The sequence below is a fragment of the Arabidopsis lyrata genome (assembly GCF_000004255.2).
Source record: "Arabidopsis lyrata subsp. lyrata unplaced genomic scaffold ARALYscaffold_3, whole genome shotgun sequence".
In the NCBI taxonomy this organism is placed as follows: domain Eukaryota; kingdom Viridiplantae; phylum Streptophyta; class Magnoliopsida; order Brassicales; family Brassicaceae; genus Arabidopsis; species Arabidopsis lyrata.
In genome coordinates this window covers 4703415-4721992 of record NW_003302553.1, presented here as the reverse complement: position 1 = coordinate 4721992, position 18578 = coordinate 4703415, and the positions used below count along the sequence as shown (strand labels likewise).

Below are 18578 nucleotides of genomic sequence, written 5' to 3'. Positions count from 1 at the left end.
GGTTTTAGAAAGCTGTGGTTAATTCTAGTTGCAAGCTTAAAGCTGAGCCTACTTTAACCAATGGTACATCATTGCATCCACGTTCATGGAACTATGAAGACGTGGCATACATCATCATTCAACCAAACTTACCAAAAAAGATGAATTATTTCATTGCTTCATTAGAAGTCTCGTTCTTCCTATTTTGCTATGTATTTGGGCTAAAGTTGGGTAAATTCAATGTTCTTTGTCACCCTAATTGAGCTTATCGGTTATCTTCTTTATTACTACAATGACACATCAAAGGAAAAACTTTTGAAAGCTAACCCACAAAGTAGCTTTTTTGTTCACTCGAGTACTCATTTCGTTTCTCTTATCCAATCTCATCTTTGTTAATCTTGATAAGGTTTTTGCGCCTCCTCTTTCACAATTCCAACTTTTACCGAGAATTGTATCGAAGATTGAAGCAATGAAGGATGTGAAGGAGAGAATGGTGAAGAAACTTAAGCTTATAAAATCTCTTGGGAACTTGAAGCAGGCGATAGCTCTCCACAAAAGCAATCTTGATCGCACAATCTTTCATCAAATAGATGAGAAAGAGTGTCTTACGCCAACAACACTTGAGTCTTCTGAAGAACAACAACTTCAACAGAATCTTGAAGAGCCTTTGTCGGAGTTTAAAGAGAAATGTGTAGCTGGAGGGGAAGATTCTGTTGTCTTCTACACGACAAGTCTGCGAGCAGTGAGAAAGACTTTCGAAGATTGCAGAAAAGTGAGATTCTTACTAGAGAATCATAAGGTTTCATTCCGAGAAAGAGATGTTTCGATGGATTGTTTAAAGAAGAGATGTGGAAATTGATTGGGGAGAAAGTTACACCTCCTAGGCTCTTCGTAAAGTGTAAGTACATTGGTGGAGCAGACGAAGTGGTGGCTCTGAACGAAACCGGGAAGCTCAAGATGCTTTTAGCATCAGCTAAGGCGCGGCAGTGTGAATGTTGCGAGGACGAACGGTTTTTGATATGCTGGAATTGCACTGGGAGGTCGAGAGTGGTAGCAGAGGATGAAATGTGGAAGAGATGCATAGAGTGTAATGAGAATGGTCTTGTGAAATGCGCTCTTTGTACTTAATGTAAATGCTTAATAAACTAATTTTTATAGTGTTATAGAACTTGTTGTTTTTATTGATTATTGAATGAGGTTTCAATACATATTTATACATGACAAAGGGAGACAAATCTCCATTGGGCTAGTAAACCCTAAAGCCCAAAAGCCCACTAAGTATAACATAGACCGTCAAAAGGAGAATCCTCTAGAACATGGACATGGGCCTTCTAGAATATGGATTAGGCCCAACGGTTATGGAGTCCATCCGACCATGCGGTCTACAACATATAGATTTTTTTCCTGTGTTCAGCAACATGATATTAATGTATGAATTATGATGATGCATACTTAACTCGGATGTTGATGCATCAACGATATTGCCTAAATCATTAATCTTATGTTTTCCAAAGTGTTAAACCAACGTTAACCAAAGGTTTTTACTAGGGAACACGCATGGCGACATTCGCACGTGCGATACACATAGATCTAGACACGTGTCATTCCTTCACTGGGCAGGCCTTTACTTTCACTTGCGCAGTACTTTCCTACTTCTTCTTCCTCTCTCTTCCGACAATAAACCCAGAAACAGTCTCTCTCTCTCTCTCTCTCGCCGGCTCCGTTTACTAGATCACCCTTCAAACACCGAAATCTCAAGGTTCGTGTTCCTTTTTCATGTCTTTTTGTGTTTGATAAGATTTTTTTTTTCTCATGTGTATATAGAAATATTCAATCTAAATCAACAAAAGTTTTGTTCCATCTGATGAACTTATTTAGGGATTTTCCTCTCTCTCACCCACACTTATAAAGGTCGTACCTTTGTTCTTTGTTCATAGAATCCAAAAGCTGACTAGAGTAAATTTGTTGTTCTAGCAAAAACCCAATAAGGCTATTGAGCTCTATATGCGTCTACAATTTCTTGAATCGGTCATTCAATTGCTGCTACACACTCAAATCGATAATTCTGTCTTTCACTTCATTGACTTAGTTTTCACAAATCTCTCTGTTCAACTTGTCACTTATGAATTCTTGTAGAAATGGTAAGAACAAGACGAAGATGAATTGGAAAACATATTCAAACTCTTTGCTGCTTCATCAGTTTTTCACTCTTTAGCACATTCACAAGTCACAACAAACAGATTATGAGTGTCTCTCCAAGCTAATGGATCTATATGATGCTGTGTCTAATGTGTAATTTTGATTATGTTTTCAGTGATATCAGACCACATGGCCTCATTTGATGGGCAAGGGTTTATGATGGTTGATAATTCTTGGATCCAGACCAAAGCCATTGATGTTGGATCAACAACCGATATCTCTCCTTACCTTTCCAAGATCCTAGAAGATTCCGTCTGGAATGGAAACCGGTCCATTGTCTTCGATGTGTATTGGGATGTCGAATCTGTTAACACAAAGTCCGAATGGCGTCTATGCTCAGTGAAGTTTAGCACAAAAAACTTCTGTCTCTTCCTCCGCCTCCCAAACCCGTTCAGTGATAATCTAAAGGATCTTTACCGCTTCTTTGCTTCCAAATTTGTCACATTTGTCGGTGTCCAGATTCAAGAAGACCTCGCTTTGCTTAAAGAAAACCACGGTATTGTGATCCGAAGCTCTTTGGAGATTGGGAAGTTAGCTGCGGTTGCCCGAGGAACTCCAATTGTTGAATTCCTTGGAACCAGAGAATTAGCTCACAAGATTCTTTGGTATGACATGAGTCGGCTTGATTCTATTCAGTCCAAGTGGGATGAAGCAAGCTCTAATGATCGTCTTGAAGCTGCAGCCATCGAAGGTTGGCTTATTTTCAATGTCTACGATCAATTGCAGCAGTGACTTCTCGGGGCAATGTCCTTCATGTAACTTATGTTAATTTTCTTGATCAAATGGATTTGTGAGATACCAGTTTGCATTTTGATGAGTGAACAATACTGTCTGAATAAAACCATGCTCGGCTTGTTTTTTCAGTCTGATATATTTTTTAAATCATGGTACAATGCCAAATGAGACAGGGAGAAATAAAACGATCAAAAATGTAAATTCCTTAGATACAAACTGGTTTAACTCTAAATCACATTCACAAGTTAGTTAAGCTAAGAGAGAGTTACAAGACTTGCAAGAAACTCAACAAAACGTTAGCAACTCTGCCTAGGCTTTCAGACTGGTAATCTCTGCGTTTGTGGTGTAGTGAAACTCGATCTGTAAACGGTGATGAACAGGTGCGGTCGAGGCTAATCCTTTCTTGATATCCTCTTGCAACTCCCTGATTGGTATCGCCGCCAAGAAATTCTTAATATACTCTTTACATGACTCCTTCCCTCTGCACACAATCTCTGATTCAGGTTCTGATTCGGATCCCGATTCCTCTGTATGAAGAATCTTGTGGATGACAGTTTTATGGTCGAATTTCAAAACGTAAGCTTGATCACAACCCTCGTAAAGCCTTTCTCCAAGTGTGTCAATGATATAGTAAGCTTCCTTTTCAACTTTGAGGACAAAGAAGTGATCATTCCAACTCACTATGTAAACATGCGGTGACGAGTCATCATCATAACTATCGCTATTCGCGGAGCTTTCCTCGAGACTAATAATCTCAGCCCAAATACTATCGAAAGACATTGCGCCTTGCAGAAACTCGAATCTTCCCTCGTTGATCATCCCGTCAGGGTGGAAAAACCCAACAAAGGACTTTCCTGGGATAACGGTTAGAGGACGAATCTTTGCTTGTAGCACGGTATCAAGATCGAAATGTTTGTCAGGGAATTTCTGCATATACGTTTCGTTTTCGCAGAGGTTTCTCCACTCTAAAGATCCTTCTCTGATCAAACTATCAAACTGAGACTTGATCGGCATTAGGTTACCATTCTTCTGAAACCAATCTGCAACAACCGCTACAAGAGCGGTGCAGGCACTCTCACCAGCTGCTCGCTCGCTTCTCTGGTCGATCGAAGCAAGAAAGACATTTGTCTGAAGCTTCATGTGTCCATCTCGGCTTATCACTTCTTTCTCCTCCCAACTTCCAATCGCAAAACTGTCTTCTCCAAACTCCGAGAAAGAAGATCGCGGATTAGCAGATGAATCTTCATCAATCTTGCTCTGCAAATAAAACATATGCAAAACTTGAGAACTTGATATATATGAACAAGATCTGGAAATATAGGACCGAACCAAACCTGTATCTAACTAAACTGAATTAGACACCACTAATAAGAACTTACCCCAAAAAGAGGATGAGCTTCATCTGAGCTAAGTTGCCTCCGATCATAATCAATGTCATCTCCACCTTCTTCTCCATTATCCTTCTTTAACAAAGGCTCTCCTTTGGATTTCGGCGACCTAAAGCTCAACTTCCGCTTTCTCCACGGCAATATGCTACGCCGTGGAAGCAGTGATGTCTCATATACCAAACCCGCAGCGGAATCTTCAGCGTCCGAGCAACCTGCTCCAACGTCGGATTTCCTGTGGCTATAATAAACCCAATCTTCATCTTCATCGCTAACCTTCGCGCCACAGTTTAACGAAGTTCCCGCACCATTTGCATAAGACAAAGGTCCGTAGGAGAAAGATTTTCTCACACTCATCAAATCTTCTTTGCCTTCATCAAAATCTGTCTCGAAATCATCAAGTGATTCTGATGATTCAAAGCTTGAGAATCTGCCTTCTTCTTCCCGGCAAGCCTTCTTGGCTTTCCTTGTAGAAACAAACTCTGTAAAAATCTTGACTTTTCTGAGACCAGCTTTGATTGCAGAGACATCCTCCTTTTCAATTGAGTGAGTTTCAGTAGGCTGTTGTGGCGAAGGAGACGGGACAGGCACAGGCACAACCGCGGTTTGTGCTGCCGAGTCTGATGTTTCTGGAGTGGTTCTAAGCTCAAGCAGGCTTAATGATACCTAAAGGAACAAGAGAATCTCAAAGGTCAAAAAACCAATACCGAGCCAACAAAGTAGAATGAAAGAGAGAAGAAGTAACCGTACAAAGAGCAATGGATGTGGCTCAGAGGTCACACAAGCAGAGAGCGTAAGAGGTATGTTTATATCGAATTCTTTTTTATCGGTCACACGAGCGTACTCAGCAAGATTCAAAAATGCAGTTCCAACAAGAGGAGCTTTATTCTTCTGCCCTTGCTTCATTCCCTGGAATCAAAATAAAAAAACAATATTGTTTGTCATTGAGGGAAATTCACACACCAACATACAGAACTAAGTATCTATAACAACTAAACATCGTTTGAAATGTAACACAATAGAACCTCAACCTCTACATAACAGGTATCAAGCTCTAGTTTCATGTCTTAGAATCAAACATTTGAGACATTAATGGGTACCAAAAATCGACCATCTACAACCTAATTAACCAATTCCAAAGTTCAACATTTGAGAATCTAGAACTTAAATTTCAAATCTTTAGATACTGATTAAAACTTACATTGGTGAAGACAGAGAAAGCAATCTCCCAAGGATAAAACAAACTGTCTTTGTAAGAAGTGAGTGAGCATAAGCTCTGAAACTCTTCGTCTTCCCATGAAACGATGTCGCTTTCTCCAACAGCTTCCTTGGTGAAATTCCTCTTCACCGACCTTCTCAAAGATCCCAATGTCGCCTTAGGACCTTTCCAACGAATCTCAACCGTTAATCTCTCTTTCTCCGGTACACCTTCCCGCACCAGATCCCAACCCTCAAGTCTCTTCACGGCTAGCTTCACCTCATATTTCTTCGTAACTAACGGCGGCCATGGCCGCCACTTCATCATTTTCACCACCATTTACGCAAAATTAAAAATAATTTGGAGTCGTCAAGCAAAAAAAAAAAGAGAATCTTACAGGAACAAAGAAACGTAACAAAACTCTTTTCAAGTAGTTGAGAAATTTAGGGAAACCTAGAGAGAATCTAGAACTTTTTTAAAAAAAAAGTTTATTTGCCTTCAATCTAGTTTATCTAAGAATAAAGATCAATGCCCAAAAATAGAAAGTAGTTTTAGACCCAGAAATCTATTACAAGAGGTTTCTTGTAAAAGAGATAGCTAAAGGAGAGATCAAAAAGTAAGAAATTGAAAGCAAAAAATAACAACTTGTTGAAATTAGCTTCAGCTAAAATATTGCAAAGGTTATGCCGTGAGGAGAGAAGAAAACAGTAGAGAGGGATAAAGTGGCGCACAAACACAACACAAGCACAAGCGTGTAGACAGAGAGAGACAACGAAGAAAGTGAAAAAGAAAGATCTCAACTTCACAGATCTGTCCCTCTCTCTCTCTCTCTCTCTAACGATAGAGCCAGTGACTGGCGGATAGAACAAACCAAACCGGTGTTAAACCAATGCGTGGACTTATTAACCGTGGTTAAGTCCTGTCCTGTCTACAACGGTGTCGTTTAATTCCGGTTTGGATTGAATTCTTTGTTTTGATCATTATCCCAACGTCACGGGTGGGGGAAGCGACTGCTTAACGGCGTTAATAAGTTCCGTTTTTTTGTCCTTTTCTTTTTCTTTTCTTAACCAATAGACAAAAAAATAAATTAGTTCAACACTTCAATTTTGGTTGCATGTGTTGAGAATTTGTATACCATGTGGTTTTGTCACATGATTCCTCAATTTAAATATTTCTAATCTTTCTTGCATTTGTATAATTTGTTCATCATTCTATTATTTAGGGTTTGAAATCTTGATGTCACATAATATAACTTATTTTGGAGCAAAAAACAAACATATAAGAACTTATTTGCAAGGCCTATTCATCAAAAGAACTTATTTACAAAGAGTATTTCTGTATGTAAGTTTGATTTGGCTTTCACAAAAATAAAAAAAGAGATTAGTTTCACTTTACATGATTAATTTATGCGACAACATGGTTCATGCCACTGAATGTGGTGGTCTCACTGGTCATAGTTATGCTTCACACTAAAGGAACAGACGGCATCTTTGCATTACGCATGGTCATCCGTTTTATGATCCCATGAATTTGGCCCAACGTACAACTAATGTTATAAAAATCAAAAATTTGTGTGTTACTTTTGCAATCAGTGAATAAAATCTGACTTTAAATTCCAAATGGAGCCGCAGAAAATGAAAGATTTTTTTTCTTTTTATATATGTCATGACTTTATATATTAGCACTAAATAATAGCAAGTCAATACTCACCCATCATTAGTATTACAATAAACAATATCTTTAAAATTCAATTAACTTTAATGTAAAATTTATGAATAATTAAATTAAAAATTTGACATAAAAGCAAAATGCCAAGTGGATCCCTTGAAATAAAGTGAAACTTCTTTTTCTTTTCGTATTAGCACTAATCCGCTAAGACCATACGCAGTGAGATAAGTTTTAGGAGGGTGTGAGTAATAAAAAAACAGAAAATAATGAAAAAGTTGGCACCTGCGTGTAGAATTACACTCGGGTGTGGAAGGACAGCTGTCGCGAAATGCCCAAATTAGCTCTCTCACATGCTTTGCAACTGGGACCCACGAGCCTCTGCCACCAATGATCTCTCACGAGCATTTATTGAAGGTCATTTTTATTGGTTTTTAAAAAAGTATCTTAAATACATTTAAACTATTAAAATTCATAACACACATCCTCCCACTTGTCCCATTGCTAATGCTCTAAGTAGACAAAATGTGAAAGAGTTTGAAGAGTATTTAATAGAAAAAAATTAATTGGGAATTTTATAAGTAAAACTTTGATAAAAGAAAAATCCAATTACTAGTGATGAATGCACAAGATTAAATATAAAAAAATTTTAAGGAAAAGAATGCACAAGAAATTAAATTTATTAATAAAAACATACATATGTCAATTGTTAATTTGTGAAAGTAATGAATATTTTTTGAAACAAAAAGAAGAAAATAATAAAAGTTTCTTAGAATTTGGGCCTATAAATATATTTGAGCCTGGGCCACTTTAGCATCTTCTTCATTTTCCTTCAAATTTAAAACTGATCTCCTCCGATTTCTCTCTATCTCTCAATCTAAATCCAAAAATCTATTGCCGCGAACAGTGAGATGCATAGCTCACTGGAGACGACGGCTCCGGCGACGTTGGAGCGACGAGGTATATCTAAATTTCCTTTTGAATTCGTATATCGGTAGCAAAAATCTCGAGTTATGGTGGTTTATAGTTTGGTTTAGAGCCAACTGGGTGACAAAGATGGAGAGATCTAATATTTCACTGTTCGCTTTAAATTGTGTGTTAAGTCAACAAAGTAATCAAAGATAGTCCTGCTTAGAGTCTCTTCTCTGTTTGCATTCTTGTAGAATTGTTTTTGCAGAGCCTGTGTTTATGAATTGTCACAGGAGTCTTGCTTTGTAAAACTTATATATGCAAAGACTTATATATGCAGTTTTACTTGGAACAGAATCAGCAGAGTCAATGCTTGGGGACAAACTGGTTTTAAAAGGGTTGAAATTTTACGGTTTCCATGGAGCCATTCCTGAAGAAAGGACACTGGGGCAGATGTTTCTTGTTGACATTGATGCGTGGGTGAGTCTGAAGAAGGCCGGTGAATCAGACAACTTAGCAGATACAATCAGCTATGTCGACATTTTCAGGTTAGCTAATTCGTAGTATCCCTAAATTATGATTAGCTTTGTCTTTAAGTTGTATAGTTATGATTTATTGTTGAAAGGATTGATATTGTTTGCAGCCTAGCTAAGGAAATTGTTGAAGGGTCACCAAGAAACCTTCTCGAGGCAGTTGCGGAACTCATCGCCTCCAAAACGCTTGAGAAATTCCCTCAGATAAACGCTGTTCGAGTGAAGCTCTCGAAGCCAAATGTTGCACTTATTAAGAGCACCATTGATTACTTAGGGGTCGAGATTTTCAGACAGCGAAGCACTAGTTCAAGGAACTGAATAACCCTCAAAAATTTGTGTCGATAATCTCTTGTCGGGACTTATATCCATGAATTTTTCATGTACATCTTCATATCCAAAAAGCTTTGAACAATGTTATGAGCTAATCTAGATGTTCAATATTTCCTTTCCTTTCCTTTATGTTCTTTCGGAATTGTCGTTATTGTTTTAATAAATTTCAAAGTGTTATCTTTTTGAAAGGTCTCTATATTGGTGGGATCGGTCTTTTTTGAGAGAGAGATTGTGTTTCTTGTGTTTGTTTTTGTGATTCTAATTAGAATCATTGCCCTTGATACCAAAATAAAAAAAATAGAAAGAATCATTGCCCATTTATGTGATCAGTGATCACCACAAAGATTCAATGAGCATTTTTTCCCCGTTCATGTGTCTGGTGCGGTGAAAAATAAAAGTGAAAAATAAACGTACAGAACCGGGAAGCTCTGTTTGATCAGATGGGTTTGGTCTAACAGGTAAAAATAAAAATTGGCGGATAAAGGAAAAATTGGGCTATGGCCCAAGACAATAGGCGGGTAAAGGATAAGGCAGGCCCATTTAAACCATTTCATCGGAAATCACAAATCAGAGGAGGAGGAGACGAAGAAGAACGAGCCCTAGTTTCCGATTCCGACCATGTCGCAGCCGAATCTTCTGAGATACGTCATCGAGCAGGCAACTCGCGGAGGGAAATCTGTTGTGTCTCGACGCAATTTCTCTTCTTCGCATTGTAAATTTGATGGTAACGTTCTCTGATTCCGCAAGAAATCTATCAAATTCGTGAGTGTAATTGATTTGTGTGTGTGTTTTTTTTTTGTGAACAGAGAGAGAAAGGTCTGTTCTCATGTATAAGATGAAATCGTCGACAAATAGACGTCGTTTATTGGCTTTTTTAGTGGCTACCTCTCTGAGCTTCCATCTTTGGGGTAATTAATGTTGAGATTATTCATTCTTCCTTTTTTTTTTTTTTTTTTTTCTGTTTTGAGGTAGAGAAAACAAAAAACCAAATTCAAGTTTGTTTTGTTTTTTTTTCATACCTCAGAATTTACCAAGAAGCAAAATGCTCGGCATGAGGTATCAATTGTTTATTATTGGTTTTCAACATTTGGAAGATATATAATGGAGTTGAAATACCAAAAAAAAAACTAAACTAGAGAAACTACATTTGTGCTTTCTCTGATTTGCAGGCCAAGAAGGTGCAGCTGGATCCGAAGAATTAAATCAGATCACTAAATGGCCTTTGATTTTTGTTCAAATATTGATTGATGATTCTTTTTGTTTTATATCCAACATAACTAATGATATATTCATAGCAAGTTTTAAACTCTCCCAGTAAGGAACCATTTTGCTGCAGATATTTTAGAATTAGTTTACTTTGTTGTAAGTGAGACACATTCATTGAACAAAAATGGGGTCAAGTAATGTTCCAATTCATCATCACCCAACCTGTTGCCATATTTAGATTCGAGTATCTTTTTTTGACTCATCATTTTGCCATTTATCATCTGTCTCTCCACCCCCCATTTATCTTTCCTTGCATTCTCTTAAAGCTAAGTTTTGAGACTTCTCATAGATGTATTAGGACATAATGTCTCACATGATCTTAAGTAATATATAAGGGATATGGGCCACTCCACTCATTGCCAATTGGTTTTGAGTTGGAAGCCCATATTCTAATAAGATGAAGGTGTATCTCTCTACCTCCACAAAAAAATTCTTTTGCACATTTTTAAAAAATATAGTACACTATTATAATGATATAAATTGATAGACATTGGTAATAGATTTCACTTTAAAGATTGTAATAATTAACAAATACTATTATAATTTACGAGTTTTACATAATAATATTTGCAACGCACAAAAAGAAATTAGTTGAAACATATCCTATTCTGAATCTTCTCGGTTAATGTCATCGAGAATTACAATAAGAGAGACTATAAAAGCAAAGTCAACATTCGGATAGACCGTAACCGAAAAATTACTCTTCCCTATTAATATGCTTTCTGCGGTATGTTTCTTGTGCATCTGAAAAACAAGAACAATTAATCAATTAACACGATCATACTAGCTAGTCCGGTTTGATAGACAATTGGACCAGTTTAATTACCTGAGCAACCATGGCATCAGATTTGCCAGCGTATACGACACAAGACCGGTCGATCCAACTTCCTTTCACATGGAAGTCGCATATCTTCATTTCTTTATTTTGAGCCAAAAAGATGTCAAGTTTTGGCTTCATTATTTGAATCATCGACGATCGTTTCAATGTGTATACTAGATCACTTTGGTCTGTACTTTTCCCTCTAAATACTTGCCACCTATCATGCAAGCTCACCTTCTACAATTTATATATATATGTTAAAAAGAGAGAGAGAGAGAGTTCTAAGTCTTGAATTTAAACGATAAAAAAAAAAAACAGAGTTTATTGGATGATCTATGACGATTGAAACATATACTCGGATGATTTTGATATATCTAAAAATTAGTTGATAGACGTATTGAAAAAATTGTACCTCCATGCAAGTTATATTATATATAGATTTTTTGTTTGTTTGTTAAATTAAAGATGTATGTAATCTTACATTTTCTCTCAAAGTCAAGATTGGAGTATCATATGCGTCCAATAAAATCCTTTTGTCGCTGATGCTAAACATTGGTTCTTTCACTTTGAAAAGGAGATTGCCATTAACGTCCGTGACGGCGAAGTTACCATCGGTTAAAGTCATCACCTTGCGTACGATTCCCAACTCTATAGGGTACGGTGCACAGAAGTTAGGGCTCACGATCGCCATTTTTTGAAGATCTCTCTGTATCTCTCTCTCTTTTTTTTGTCTTGTATAAGGTTGAGATTTGTGTTCGTTTCTCAATCTTTTTAGTTTATTTATAATTAGGATCTTCCGAGTATTGTGTGAAACAAATCTTTGTGTGTTTAAATTTTGTGTTTTTGTCTATATTTGTTGTGTTTATTTTTAGTACTTATCTTATTTTAAATCTGTTTGCCAAGTTGCAAACACGTTACCACACTTTATTTTATTTTTTTGGTTATATAAAAGAAAAATATTTTGTTGGAAAAAAATTATACAGTATTATAAATTGAGGAAATATCTTATTTTTGCCAGAAAGTAACTAGTAATCTATTTTCAATGGGAAAATAAACTAAAATAAGAAGGTGATTTGTGGTAGGATTAAGATTACTTAATTAACAATGATATGAATGGACCATGAAAAAAAAATTATTTTGTTGATAAAATATACTTTGTGTCATATAAAATCGGAAAATCTATGCATGTTCATTCATAGTTTTTTTTTTTTTTTTTAACATACCTTTTAATCCATTTTAAATACTCCATTTGTGTCTTTTTAGGTTGCAATCATATTTTATCAATTTCTCACATATTGTTCACGAATTTTTAAATCAAAATTCTGTAAATTTTTAAAACTTGTAATTATCTTCTTTTTTATTTTTTTTCTTTCTAAAAAAAACATTAATCAAAATCCAACCTTTAATCCCAGGGCCAGGATGTTAACGACGATTAAGTTAGATAGCCAAGATTTGAGCCCGACCCATTATATCTAAAAGGGCCCAAATAAGAACACACGTAAAGAAATTAGTGAGACAAGGTCAAAGCTTCTTTATTGTCTCGGGACAAACAACAAGGAATTAAAGAAATAATAAAAAAACTGAAAAAAATATTGACGAGAAAAAGAAAAAAAAAAATTACAATAGAAGTCGTGGGGTTCAATGTTCATGTGAATTGATTGACACGCCCCTAAAATAAATCCCAAACCTCTTTTTTTGTTTCTTCTATCTTTTTCCCGAGCAAGTTGTTCTAATCTTCGAATCGAAATCTCGGAAACGCAGTCTTCAGCTTCAGCTAAATCATGAGCAACGAGTAGTAAGTGTTTTCTCTCCTTAAGAGCCATTGTATCGTTTCCGATTTTACTCACACCGAATTCGAATTTTTCTTTTGATGTAGCGATTATCTGTTCAAGCTTTTGTTGATCGGTGACTCCTCTGTTGGAAAATCATGCCTCCTTCTTCGATTCGCTGTAAATTTGACTTGTTTTGATTCTTAATTGACTCCGACTCCGTCGTCGAGAATTAGCTCGTGTTGTTAGGTTCTCTTGAACTGTTTCGTGATTTTTGGATTTGATTTTTTTTTCCCAGGATGATGCTTACATTGACAGCTACATAAGCACCATTGGTGTTGACTTCGTGAGTTCCTTATTTATGTGGTTGGGTTTTGTATATGTGATCGAGGTTGTTTATTCCAAAGTTACTTATAATGTGCTTCGCAATTGCAGAAAATTAGAACGATTGAGCAGGATGGGAAGACGATTAAGCTGCAAATTGTGAGTTTTTTTGAAGTGGGGACATTATATGATATGTTTTGGATGATTGTGTTTACTCAATTTATCTGTTGCTGCTCTCTTTAGTGGGATACTGCTGGACAGGAGCGTTTCAGGACCATCACTAGCAGCTACTACAGAGGAGCTCATGGGATCATTGTGAGCAATCTTTATATTCGCTTTCTTACTTGCCTTTTTATGCTTACCTAGACTAGTGTTATGTCCCATTTTCGATTTCTTTTGTTAAGTGGTTTAATCGGTATCAATATTGCACTCCTCTGTGTACTCTGAAACATGTTTGTTTGTGGAAATAAGATTAATTTTAGTGTTGAAATCCACCCATTAAACTGATGAAACTTAATGATATTAATTTGCAACAGATTGTGTACGACTGTACTGAGATGGAAAGCTTCAACAATGTGAAGCAGTGGTTGAGTGAGATCGATAGATATGCCAATGAGAGTGTATGCAAGCTTTTAATCGGTAACAAGAATGATATGGTTGAAAATAAAGTTGTTTCTACTGAAACTGGAAAGGTAACCTCGGACCCATAATTAAGTTTCCAGCAATTTTTCTGCATTCTTTTTCCAGTTATGATTATGCTTCTTTCTTATATATATCTAGATGAGTTGCAAACATCCTTTGCATGGTACTTTCCGTTTCCTCATTTGATCATATCATGTGTTCCACATATCTTTAACCGTATGATGATATTACAATCATTGAGACCAGAAGTTACAGCTGTGAATGTAGATGATCACTGACCAAACTCCAAAAGCTAGATGATCTGATTCCAGCGAGTATAAATTGCTTATTTTTCAGTAGCTGTTACTCCTGATACAACTGTGACTTGGTTTTCTTACGTTTCATCTATTTAAACTCACTGCAGGCCTTAGCAGATGAGCTTGGAATTCCCTTTCTTGAGACCAGTGCCAAGGATTCTATTAACGTTGAACAGGCATTCTTAACTATTGCTGGCGAGATCAAGAAGAAGTATGTTCACTATCTTTAATCTTTCGCCATAATTAGGGAGGCTGTTCTATTACTATATTCCTTGATCAACGTTATTCATCAAAGCATTCTCTGGGTTTTTTTTCTGCTGCAAAGCATCTTGATTCTTCACTGTTTTCATGAAATAAACTTTTCATGTAAAGTTTTAAATCCGAATTGCGTTTTTCTAGACTTGGTGACTAATGGAAAACAAATCAACAAACTAACTGCTGTATCCTTGCAGCTTCCTCAAGCTTGTGTACTTGGCTTTCTGTTAATAGATTTTTCATATGATCGATTTCTTGTATATACAATTACTGATTCGGTCTTGTTTATGTAATATGGAGAATTGAGTCTAATTTTATTGTCTCTCATTTTCTTTGCAGAATGGGAAGCCAAACGAACGCAAATAAGACATCTGGTCCTGGAACTGTCCAAATGAAAGGTCAGCCAATCCAACAGAACAATGGCGGTTGCTGCGGTCAGTAGTTTAAAAAATGTTATATCAAAACTATCTGAGACTCTCTTTCTTTTTTTTTCCCTTTTTAACTGTGTTGTGAAAACCAATGACTGAACTTAGAACTGTAATATTTCATGTCACTGTGACTTGAATAAGCTATGGTGTTAGTTGCAAGATCCTTGTCTTTAATATATTTCCATCTTGACTTTGACTACACAGGCGATATGCAACACATGATGGCATTGATTGTGTGTAGGTGATATACATTTGTTTTTTATAGGCTGACCATGTTCATTACCATAGGATATGAATTTTAAAAATTGCAGCTAAGTCCATAGAATGAGGAAAAGCAAACACAACATATGAAAGATAAGACTCAGTAATGTGATTTAAATATACTTCAAAGGTCCGAGTCCAAATCAACTTCTTCCATTTTCTTACGTTAGTATGTGGATTATATTCTAAAGAAGATTTGTTCTAGTTCATCGTTATTTGTACAACTCAATTCTAGTTTATAACTCATCATATATACTCATGTGGTTTCGAAATACCACAACCAAATGCATGTTTTTCTAGAAACAATCAATTTTCTGATTTTGATGAAATCGATTCAAACTTAGATTCATTCATTTACCCCCACAATTTCTCTCATTCATGCACATACTTATCTTAAAAGAAACAAAAGTGATCATCTTATTGTTTGTGTTAGTTTTATAAAATCATTTTTGTCTTCTAAATGATTAGTACCGTGCACATTAATTCGAGATTAATTTTGTTTTGTTTGAATGATAAAAAAAAAAAAAAAAAAAAACAGAAAAGATCTCATGACAACGACACTTAACCGACCTGGTCCCTCTAAAGTAAAGTCTGACATAAACTCTGGAAACTTTGTCAAAATCCAATTCGTAATACGTATTATTGGTAATGAGACTTTTTCTTTCCAGATATGTTATTCCCAAGAAAATGAGAGAAAGTATCTTCTAATCGGGAAAGACATCTCCACGTTCTTTGCCCGCCTCGTAGGTTACGCATCAGCAGCTGGGTTTTGTCTGGCAAAGCTAAAACCAAAAGCTTCCTTTCTTATAAATTGCCGTACGTTTTAAGGTGTTCTCTTCTCACACTTCTTCACCACGATTCTTCTTGATTCCACAAATTCAGGGTTTTGAAACCAATCTTTGATTCTCTTTGGTCTTTGATTTGACGATTCATTTTTTTCCTAAAGTTGTCTACAGATTCAATTGAGTATGGAGAAGAATCGAGAGGTTTCGGAGTACAGAGAGAGACTTAATGAGACCTTGTCGTCTCCTGAGCTCGTTAATGAGCAAACTCTTAAAACTCTAGTCAGAAAACAGCTCAATGAAGGTTTTTGTTGTTGTTGATTTGCTATATACTCTTGATTTTTTATTTGCTATAATGGTTTTATATGTTTTCACAGAGTGTAGTGTTGATATATTGGATCAAAGAGTAGCTGCTTTATCCAGTACAATTGAGAAGCTTAGGAGTGTATCAACAAAGGATCACGACTCGTCTAAATCAAACAACGAGGCATCTTATGGTGATTGGAAAGTATGTTTCTTTTTTGGCTCTATTGGATAGCTTTTGTGATCTATTTCTTTAAACTTTGTGAAACAGAATTGTCATAATGTTAGCAAAGTGTTTTCTTGCTTACAGGTGAAACATGATGATGAAGATTGTCGTGTTATGTACCGTGAAGGACTTAAAGGAAGTCCATTTCATACATTGCTAGTTGAAGGCTGCATTGATGGGACTATCGAAGAATGTAAGTTTTCTTAGGAGTTTGCACCGCAAGAAACGGTTTTCGATTTGATTCTAACTGTGTTTATGCAGGTTTATGTGTATGCTGGGAATCATCATTCTATGAGAAATGGTTAGAGTTTCTTTTCGGTTTGTGAAATGTCTCTTGTTTGCGAAATTTTTCAGGTTTTTTTTTTAATGTTTCTATGTCTTTCAGGTGGCCAAAGTTGGCATTTCCGTCATTCAGAGTCTTAGAAGCTAAATGCTTGCAAAATTTTAGGATTGATGAACAGATATGTTTACTGAGGTCTGGTCTCACAAATTCAATGTTTAATCTTATTGTTGTTATATTTTCGTGAAGCTAATCTAAATCTGAAAACTTTGATGATATTTTTTGGGAAGAAAGGGTGAAAGCACCGTGGCCATTGACTGACAGAGAAGCTATTCTGCAGTTTTTCGTATTCGAATACTTTAAAGACGGTTTAGTCATCATCCTACTAAACTCGGTAAAACTATGTTAGATTTGGTTTTTGCATCTTAATCCAGTTCTTAGTGATTTGACAGTATCCTAAACTCTTATCTATTAGTACATCTTTAGATCGAAGTAGAGAGCGACGGTATAGCTGAAGTAGTGAATGCTGTGAGAATTGACTTTGTAGGCGGAGTTGCGATACAAAAAGTGACTCCGGAGAGGAGTTACCTAAGGTGAGTGTGAGTGAGTGATAACATATTGTATAACCAAAAATTTGGAATGTCTTTGATTTTTCTGAATTTTGAAACTTTTGTAGATTTATAGCGGAAGTGGACATAAAGCTGGACTTGGTACCTCCATCTCTTATTAATTTTATGTCTAGGCAGCTTCTTGGCAACGGTTTCAAACTTTTCAAGAAGGTCATTTTCAGTTTTGTTTACTTCATAAAAATCTGGTTTATCGTCGTTTTGCTAGCTTGTGTGATGTTGTGGTGTTTACTTGATTTTTTGCAGACTATTGGTTCAGTGGCTGAATCCGATGATTACAAGAGAGTTTTAGCTGATCCATTGTATACTCATATACATGAAGCTCTGTATTCTAGTGATAAAACTAATGAAATCTGCCAAGTAAATGAGCTTCATAGCCAACAAGGAAGAGATTGTGAAGAACAAGAACCGCAGTTGGAAGCTGATGACCCATATATGGCAAAAGAGAATGAGACTCGCCATTGCGAGAATGAATCTGTACCTAGCAAAAGAGATGTTCCTGAGATCGAGGAAGAAGAATGTGCTGATCTGAAAGAAGAAGAAAAAAGTTCTCTTTCTTCTTTTTCTTCTTCTTCTTCTTCAGAGGAGGATGAAAATGTCATTGGGAAGACTCAAAACAAGAAAGTCAAAACACGTTTCTGCATAAGTCCAGAGGTGAAGCAAGCTTTAGGGACATTAGAGAGAGTGATATCAATGGTTAGAAAATCCAAAACAGATAATAATAATACATCAACCTCTTCCGGTGAAGAAGAAGAAGAAGAAGAAGAAGCATCATCATCACAAATGCATCATTCAGGGAGCACACAGACTGTTTCTAATAGTAAAGTTTGTATTCAGGATCCTAAAACTGAACTTCTTGATGAAGCATCCTTCGCACATTATCACAACAACAACAGCAACAAAATAGCTCCTGCATCACCTGAGATCGATCTAACAACAAACTCTGAGGTAACAAGAATAACAGTCTCACAAGCCACAACTCTTTTCAGCCAAACAACAGAGAATAGTGACGACAAACCGAGTGGTTTAAACGGAGGTAAGAGCTCAAATCTGCAGAGGAAACGTAACCCGAGCTGCTTTGGTTTTAGGTTTTGGAGAAGAAGGACTTGAAATATGCATTGATAAATCCAAAGATTTTGTTTCTTTGAAGTTGCAGATTATATATATATACAAGGAAACATTAATAATTGTTTTGTAACTTCACTGTGGAAAGTGTTAAGACTTTTCAACTGTCTTAATCTTATTTTGAGAGCAAAGTGTTTCAATAAAAATGAAAACATTAAAAAGTTGTGTATGAATAAACCGAAAATTAAAATGGTTGAATTTAAAACGAACCGGTTCGGTTAGTGAATAAAGCGAAGAAGCCC

The 18578-nt window shown here is 36.2% G+C and overlaps 8 protein-coding genes across 11 annotated transcripts; 6 read left to right on the top strand and 2 right to left on the bottom strand.

Annotated features, from left to right (window-relative positions):
- The first annotated feature begins 39 nt into the window (after positions 1-39).
- On the top strand, positions 40-1142 carry LOC9320931 (uncharacterized protein At5g39865). The gene is given in 2 exon segments (XM_021032646.1): positions 40-809; positions 812-1142. Coding segments are annotated over 2 exon segments (657 nt in total). The 5' UTR covers positions 40-448; the 3' UTR covers positions 1108-1142.
- Positions 1143-1576: 434 nt separating this feature from the next.
- On the top strand, positions 1577-3041 carry LOC9318813 (uncharacterized protein At5g06450). The gene is made up of 2 exons (XM_002884818.2): positions 1577-1738; positions 2294-3041. Exon 2 carries the CDS (start codon positions 2308-2310, stop codon positions 2908-2910), a length of 603 nt encoding a protein of 200 aa, XP_002884864.1. The 5' UTR covers positions 1577-1738; positions 2294-2307; the 3' UTR covers positions 2911-3041.
- Positions 3042-3091: 50 nt separating this feature from the next.
- On the bottom strand, positions 3092-6479 carry LOC9320930. The gene is made up of 4 exons (XM_021032561.1): positions 5500-6479; positions 5049-5207; positions 4293-4964; positions 3092-4170 (listed from the first exon to the last, which is right to left on the bottom strand). Exons 1-4 carry the CDS (start codon positions 5833-5835, stop codon positions 3223-3225), a joined length of 2115 nt encoding a protein of 704 aa, XP_020888220.1. The 5' UTR covers positions 5836-6479; the 3' UTR covers positions 3092-3222.
- Positions 6480-7972: 1493 nt separating this feature from the next.
- Positions 7973-9057, top strand: LOC9320929 (dihydroneopterin aldolase 1). Of its 2 annotated transcripts, none has more exons than XM_021032664.1 (3): positions 7973-8121; positions 8411-8618; positions 8714-9057. In XM_021032664.1, exons 1-3 carry the CDS (start codon positions 8073-8075, stop codon positions 8919-8921), a joined length of 465 nt encoding a protein of 154 aa, XP_020888323.1. In that variant the 5' UTR covers positions 7973-8072; the 3' UTR covers positions 8922-9057. The 2 variants fall into 2 exon arrangements, with proteins under 2 accessions (XP_020888323.1, XP_020888324.1); XM_021032665.1 differs by having other exon boundaries at positions 7976-8121; positions 8426-8618.
- Positions 9058-9187: 130 nt separating this feature from the next.
- LOC9318812 lies at positions 9188-10355 on the top strand. The gene is made up of 4 exons (XM_002884816.2): positions 9188-9657; positions 9740-9841; positions 9958-9989; positions 10103-10355. The coding sequence occupies exons 1-4, from the start codon at positions 9552-9554 to the stop codon at positions 10133-10135; spliced, it is 273 nt and encodes a 90-aa protein (XP_002884862.1). The 5' UTR covers positions 9188-9551; the 3' UTR covers positions 10136-10355.
- A 320-nt stretch (positions 10356-10675) lies between these two features.
- LOC9320928 (protein LURP-one-related 10) lies at positions 10676-11790 on the bottom strand. The gene is made up of 3 exons (XM_002882699.2): positions 11501-11790; positions 11026-11256; positions 10676-10943 (listed from the first exon to the last, which is right to left on the bottom strand). The coding sequence occupies exons 1-3, from the start codon at positions 11708-11710 to the stop codon at positions 10803-10805; spliced, it is 582 nt and encodes a 193-aa protein (XP_002882745.1). The 5' UTR covers positions 11711-11790; the 3' UTR covers positions 10676-10802.
- Positions 11791-12663: 873 nt separating this feature from the next.
- Positions 12664-14932, top strand: LOC9320927 (ras-related protein RABD1). Its single transcript, XM_002884815.2, has 8 exons — positions 12664-12814; positions 12896-12968; positions 13087-13134; positions 13224-13271; positions 13356-13427; positions 13649-13804; positions 14158-14261; positions 14645-14932. Exons 1-8 carry the CDS (start codon positions 12801-12803, stop codon positions 14745-14747), a joined length of 618 nt encoding a protein of 205 aa, XP_002884861.1. The 5' UTR covers positions 12664-12800; the 3' UTR covers positions 14748-14932.
- Positions 14933-15008: 76 nt separating this feature from the next.
- Positions 15009-18458, top strand: LOC9320926. 3 transcript variants are annotated; one of them, XM_021032582.1, is made up of 12 exons: positions 15009-15124; positions 15533-15578; positions 15663-15822; positions 15941-16080; positions 16154-16284; positions 16390-16498; positions 16567-16606; positions 16691-16780; positions 16880-16979; positions 17072-17178; positions 17262-17364; positions 17458-18458. In XM_021032582.1, exons 4-12 carry the CDS (start codon positions 15963-15965, stop codon positions 18319-18321), a joined length of 1662 nt encoding a protein of 553 aa, XP_020888241.1. In that variant the 5' UTR covers positions 15009-15124; positions 15533-15578; positions 15663-15822; positions 15941-15962; the 3' UTR covers positions 18322-18458. The 3 variants fall into 3 exon arrangements, with proteins under 3 accessions (XP_020888241.1, XP_020888242.1, XP_020888240.1); XM_021032583.1 differs by lacking the exon at positions 15009-15124 and having other exon boundaries at positions 15515-15578; positions 15951-16080; XM_021032581.1 differs by lacking the exon at positions 15009-15124 and having other exon boundaries at positions 15515-15578.
- The last annotated feature ends 120 nt before the right edge of the window (positions 18459-18578 follow it).

Excerpts from the sequence above, each read along its gene's own strand:
- LOC9320926 (XM_021032582.1), top strand. The coding sequence starts at position 15,963 with ATGGAGAAGAATCGAGAGGTTTCGGAGTACAGAGAGAGACTTAATGAG. Across the intron at positions 16,081-16,153 it reads CAGAAAACAGCTCAATGAAG|AGTGTAGTGTTGATATATTG; the intron begins GTTTTTGTTGTT and ends ATGTTTTCACAG. Across the intron at positions 16,607-16,690 it reads TCATCATTCTATGAGAAATG|GTGGCCAAAGTTGGCATTTC; the intron begins GTTAGAGTTTCT and ends TATGTCTTTCAG.
- LOC9318813 (XM_002884818.2), top strand. The coding sequence starts at position 2,308 with ATGGCCTCATTTGATGGGCAAGGGTTTATGATGGTTGATAATTCTTGG.
- LOC9320927 (XM_002884815.2), top strand. Across the intron at positions 12,969-13,086 it reads GCCTCCTTCTTCGATTCGCT|GATGATGCTTACATTGACAG; the intron begins GTAAATTTGACT and ends TTTTTTTCCCAG. Across the intron at positions 13,272-13,355 it reads AGACGATTAAGCTGCAAATT|TGGGATACTGCTGGACAGGA; the intron begins GTGAGTTTTTTT and ends TGCTCTCTTTAG.
- LOC9320930 (XM_021032561.1), bottom strand. The coding sequence starts at position 5,835 with ATGGTGGTGAAAATGATGAAGTGGCGGCCATGGCCGCCGTTAGTTACG. Across the intron at positions 5,208-5,499 it reads CTTTCTCTGTCTTCACCAAT|GGAATGAAGCAAGGGCAGAA; the intron begins GTAAGTTTTAAT and ends TTTTGATTCCAG. Across the intron at positions 4,171-4,292 it reads AAGCTCATCCTCTTTTTGGG|AGCAAGATTGATGAAGATTC; the intron begins GTAAGTTCTTAT and ends TTTTATTTGCAG.
- LOC9320928 (XM_002882699.2), bottom strand. The coding sequence starts at position 11,710 with ATGGCGATCGTGAGCCCTAACTTCTGTGCACCGTACCCTATAGAGTTG. Across the intron at positions 11,257-11,500 it reads TCTTGACTTTGAGAGAAAAT|AAGGTGAGCTTGCATGATAG; the intron begins GTAAGATTACAT and ends TATAAATTGTAG. Across the intron at positions 10,944-11,025 it reads CTGATGCCATGGTTGCTCAG|ATGCACAAGAAACATACCGC; the intron begins GTAATTAAACTG and ends CTTGTTTTTCAG.
- LOC9318812 (XM_002884816.2), top strand. The coding sequence starts at position 9,552 with ATGTCGCAGCCGAATCTTCTGAGATACGTCATCGAGCAGGCAACTCGC. Across the intron at positions 9,658-9,739 it reads TTCGCATTGTAAATTTGATG|AGAGAGAAAGGTCTGTTCTC; the intron begins GTAACGTTCTCT and ends TTTTGTGAACAG. Across the intron at positions 9,990-10,102 it reads AGCAAAATGCTCGGCATGAG|GCCAAGAAGGTGCAGCTGGA; the intron begins GTATCAATTGTT and ends TCTGATTTGCAG.
- LOC9320929 (XM_021032664.1), top strand. The coding sequence starts at position 8,073 with ATGCATAGCTCACTGGAGACGACGGCTCCGGCGACGTTGGAGCGACGA. Across the intron at positions 8,122-8,410 it reads GGCGACGTTGGAGCGACGAG|TTTTACTTGGAACAGAATCA; the intron begins GTATATCTAAAT and ends TTATATATGCAG. Across the intron at positions 8,619-8,713 it reads AGCTATGTCGACATTTTCAG|CCTAGCTAAGGAAATTGTTG; the intron begins GTTAGCTAATTC and ends TATTGTTTGCAG.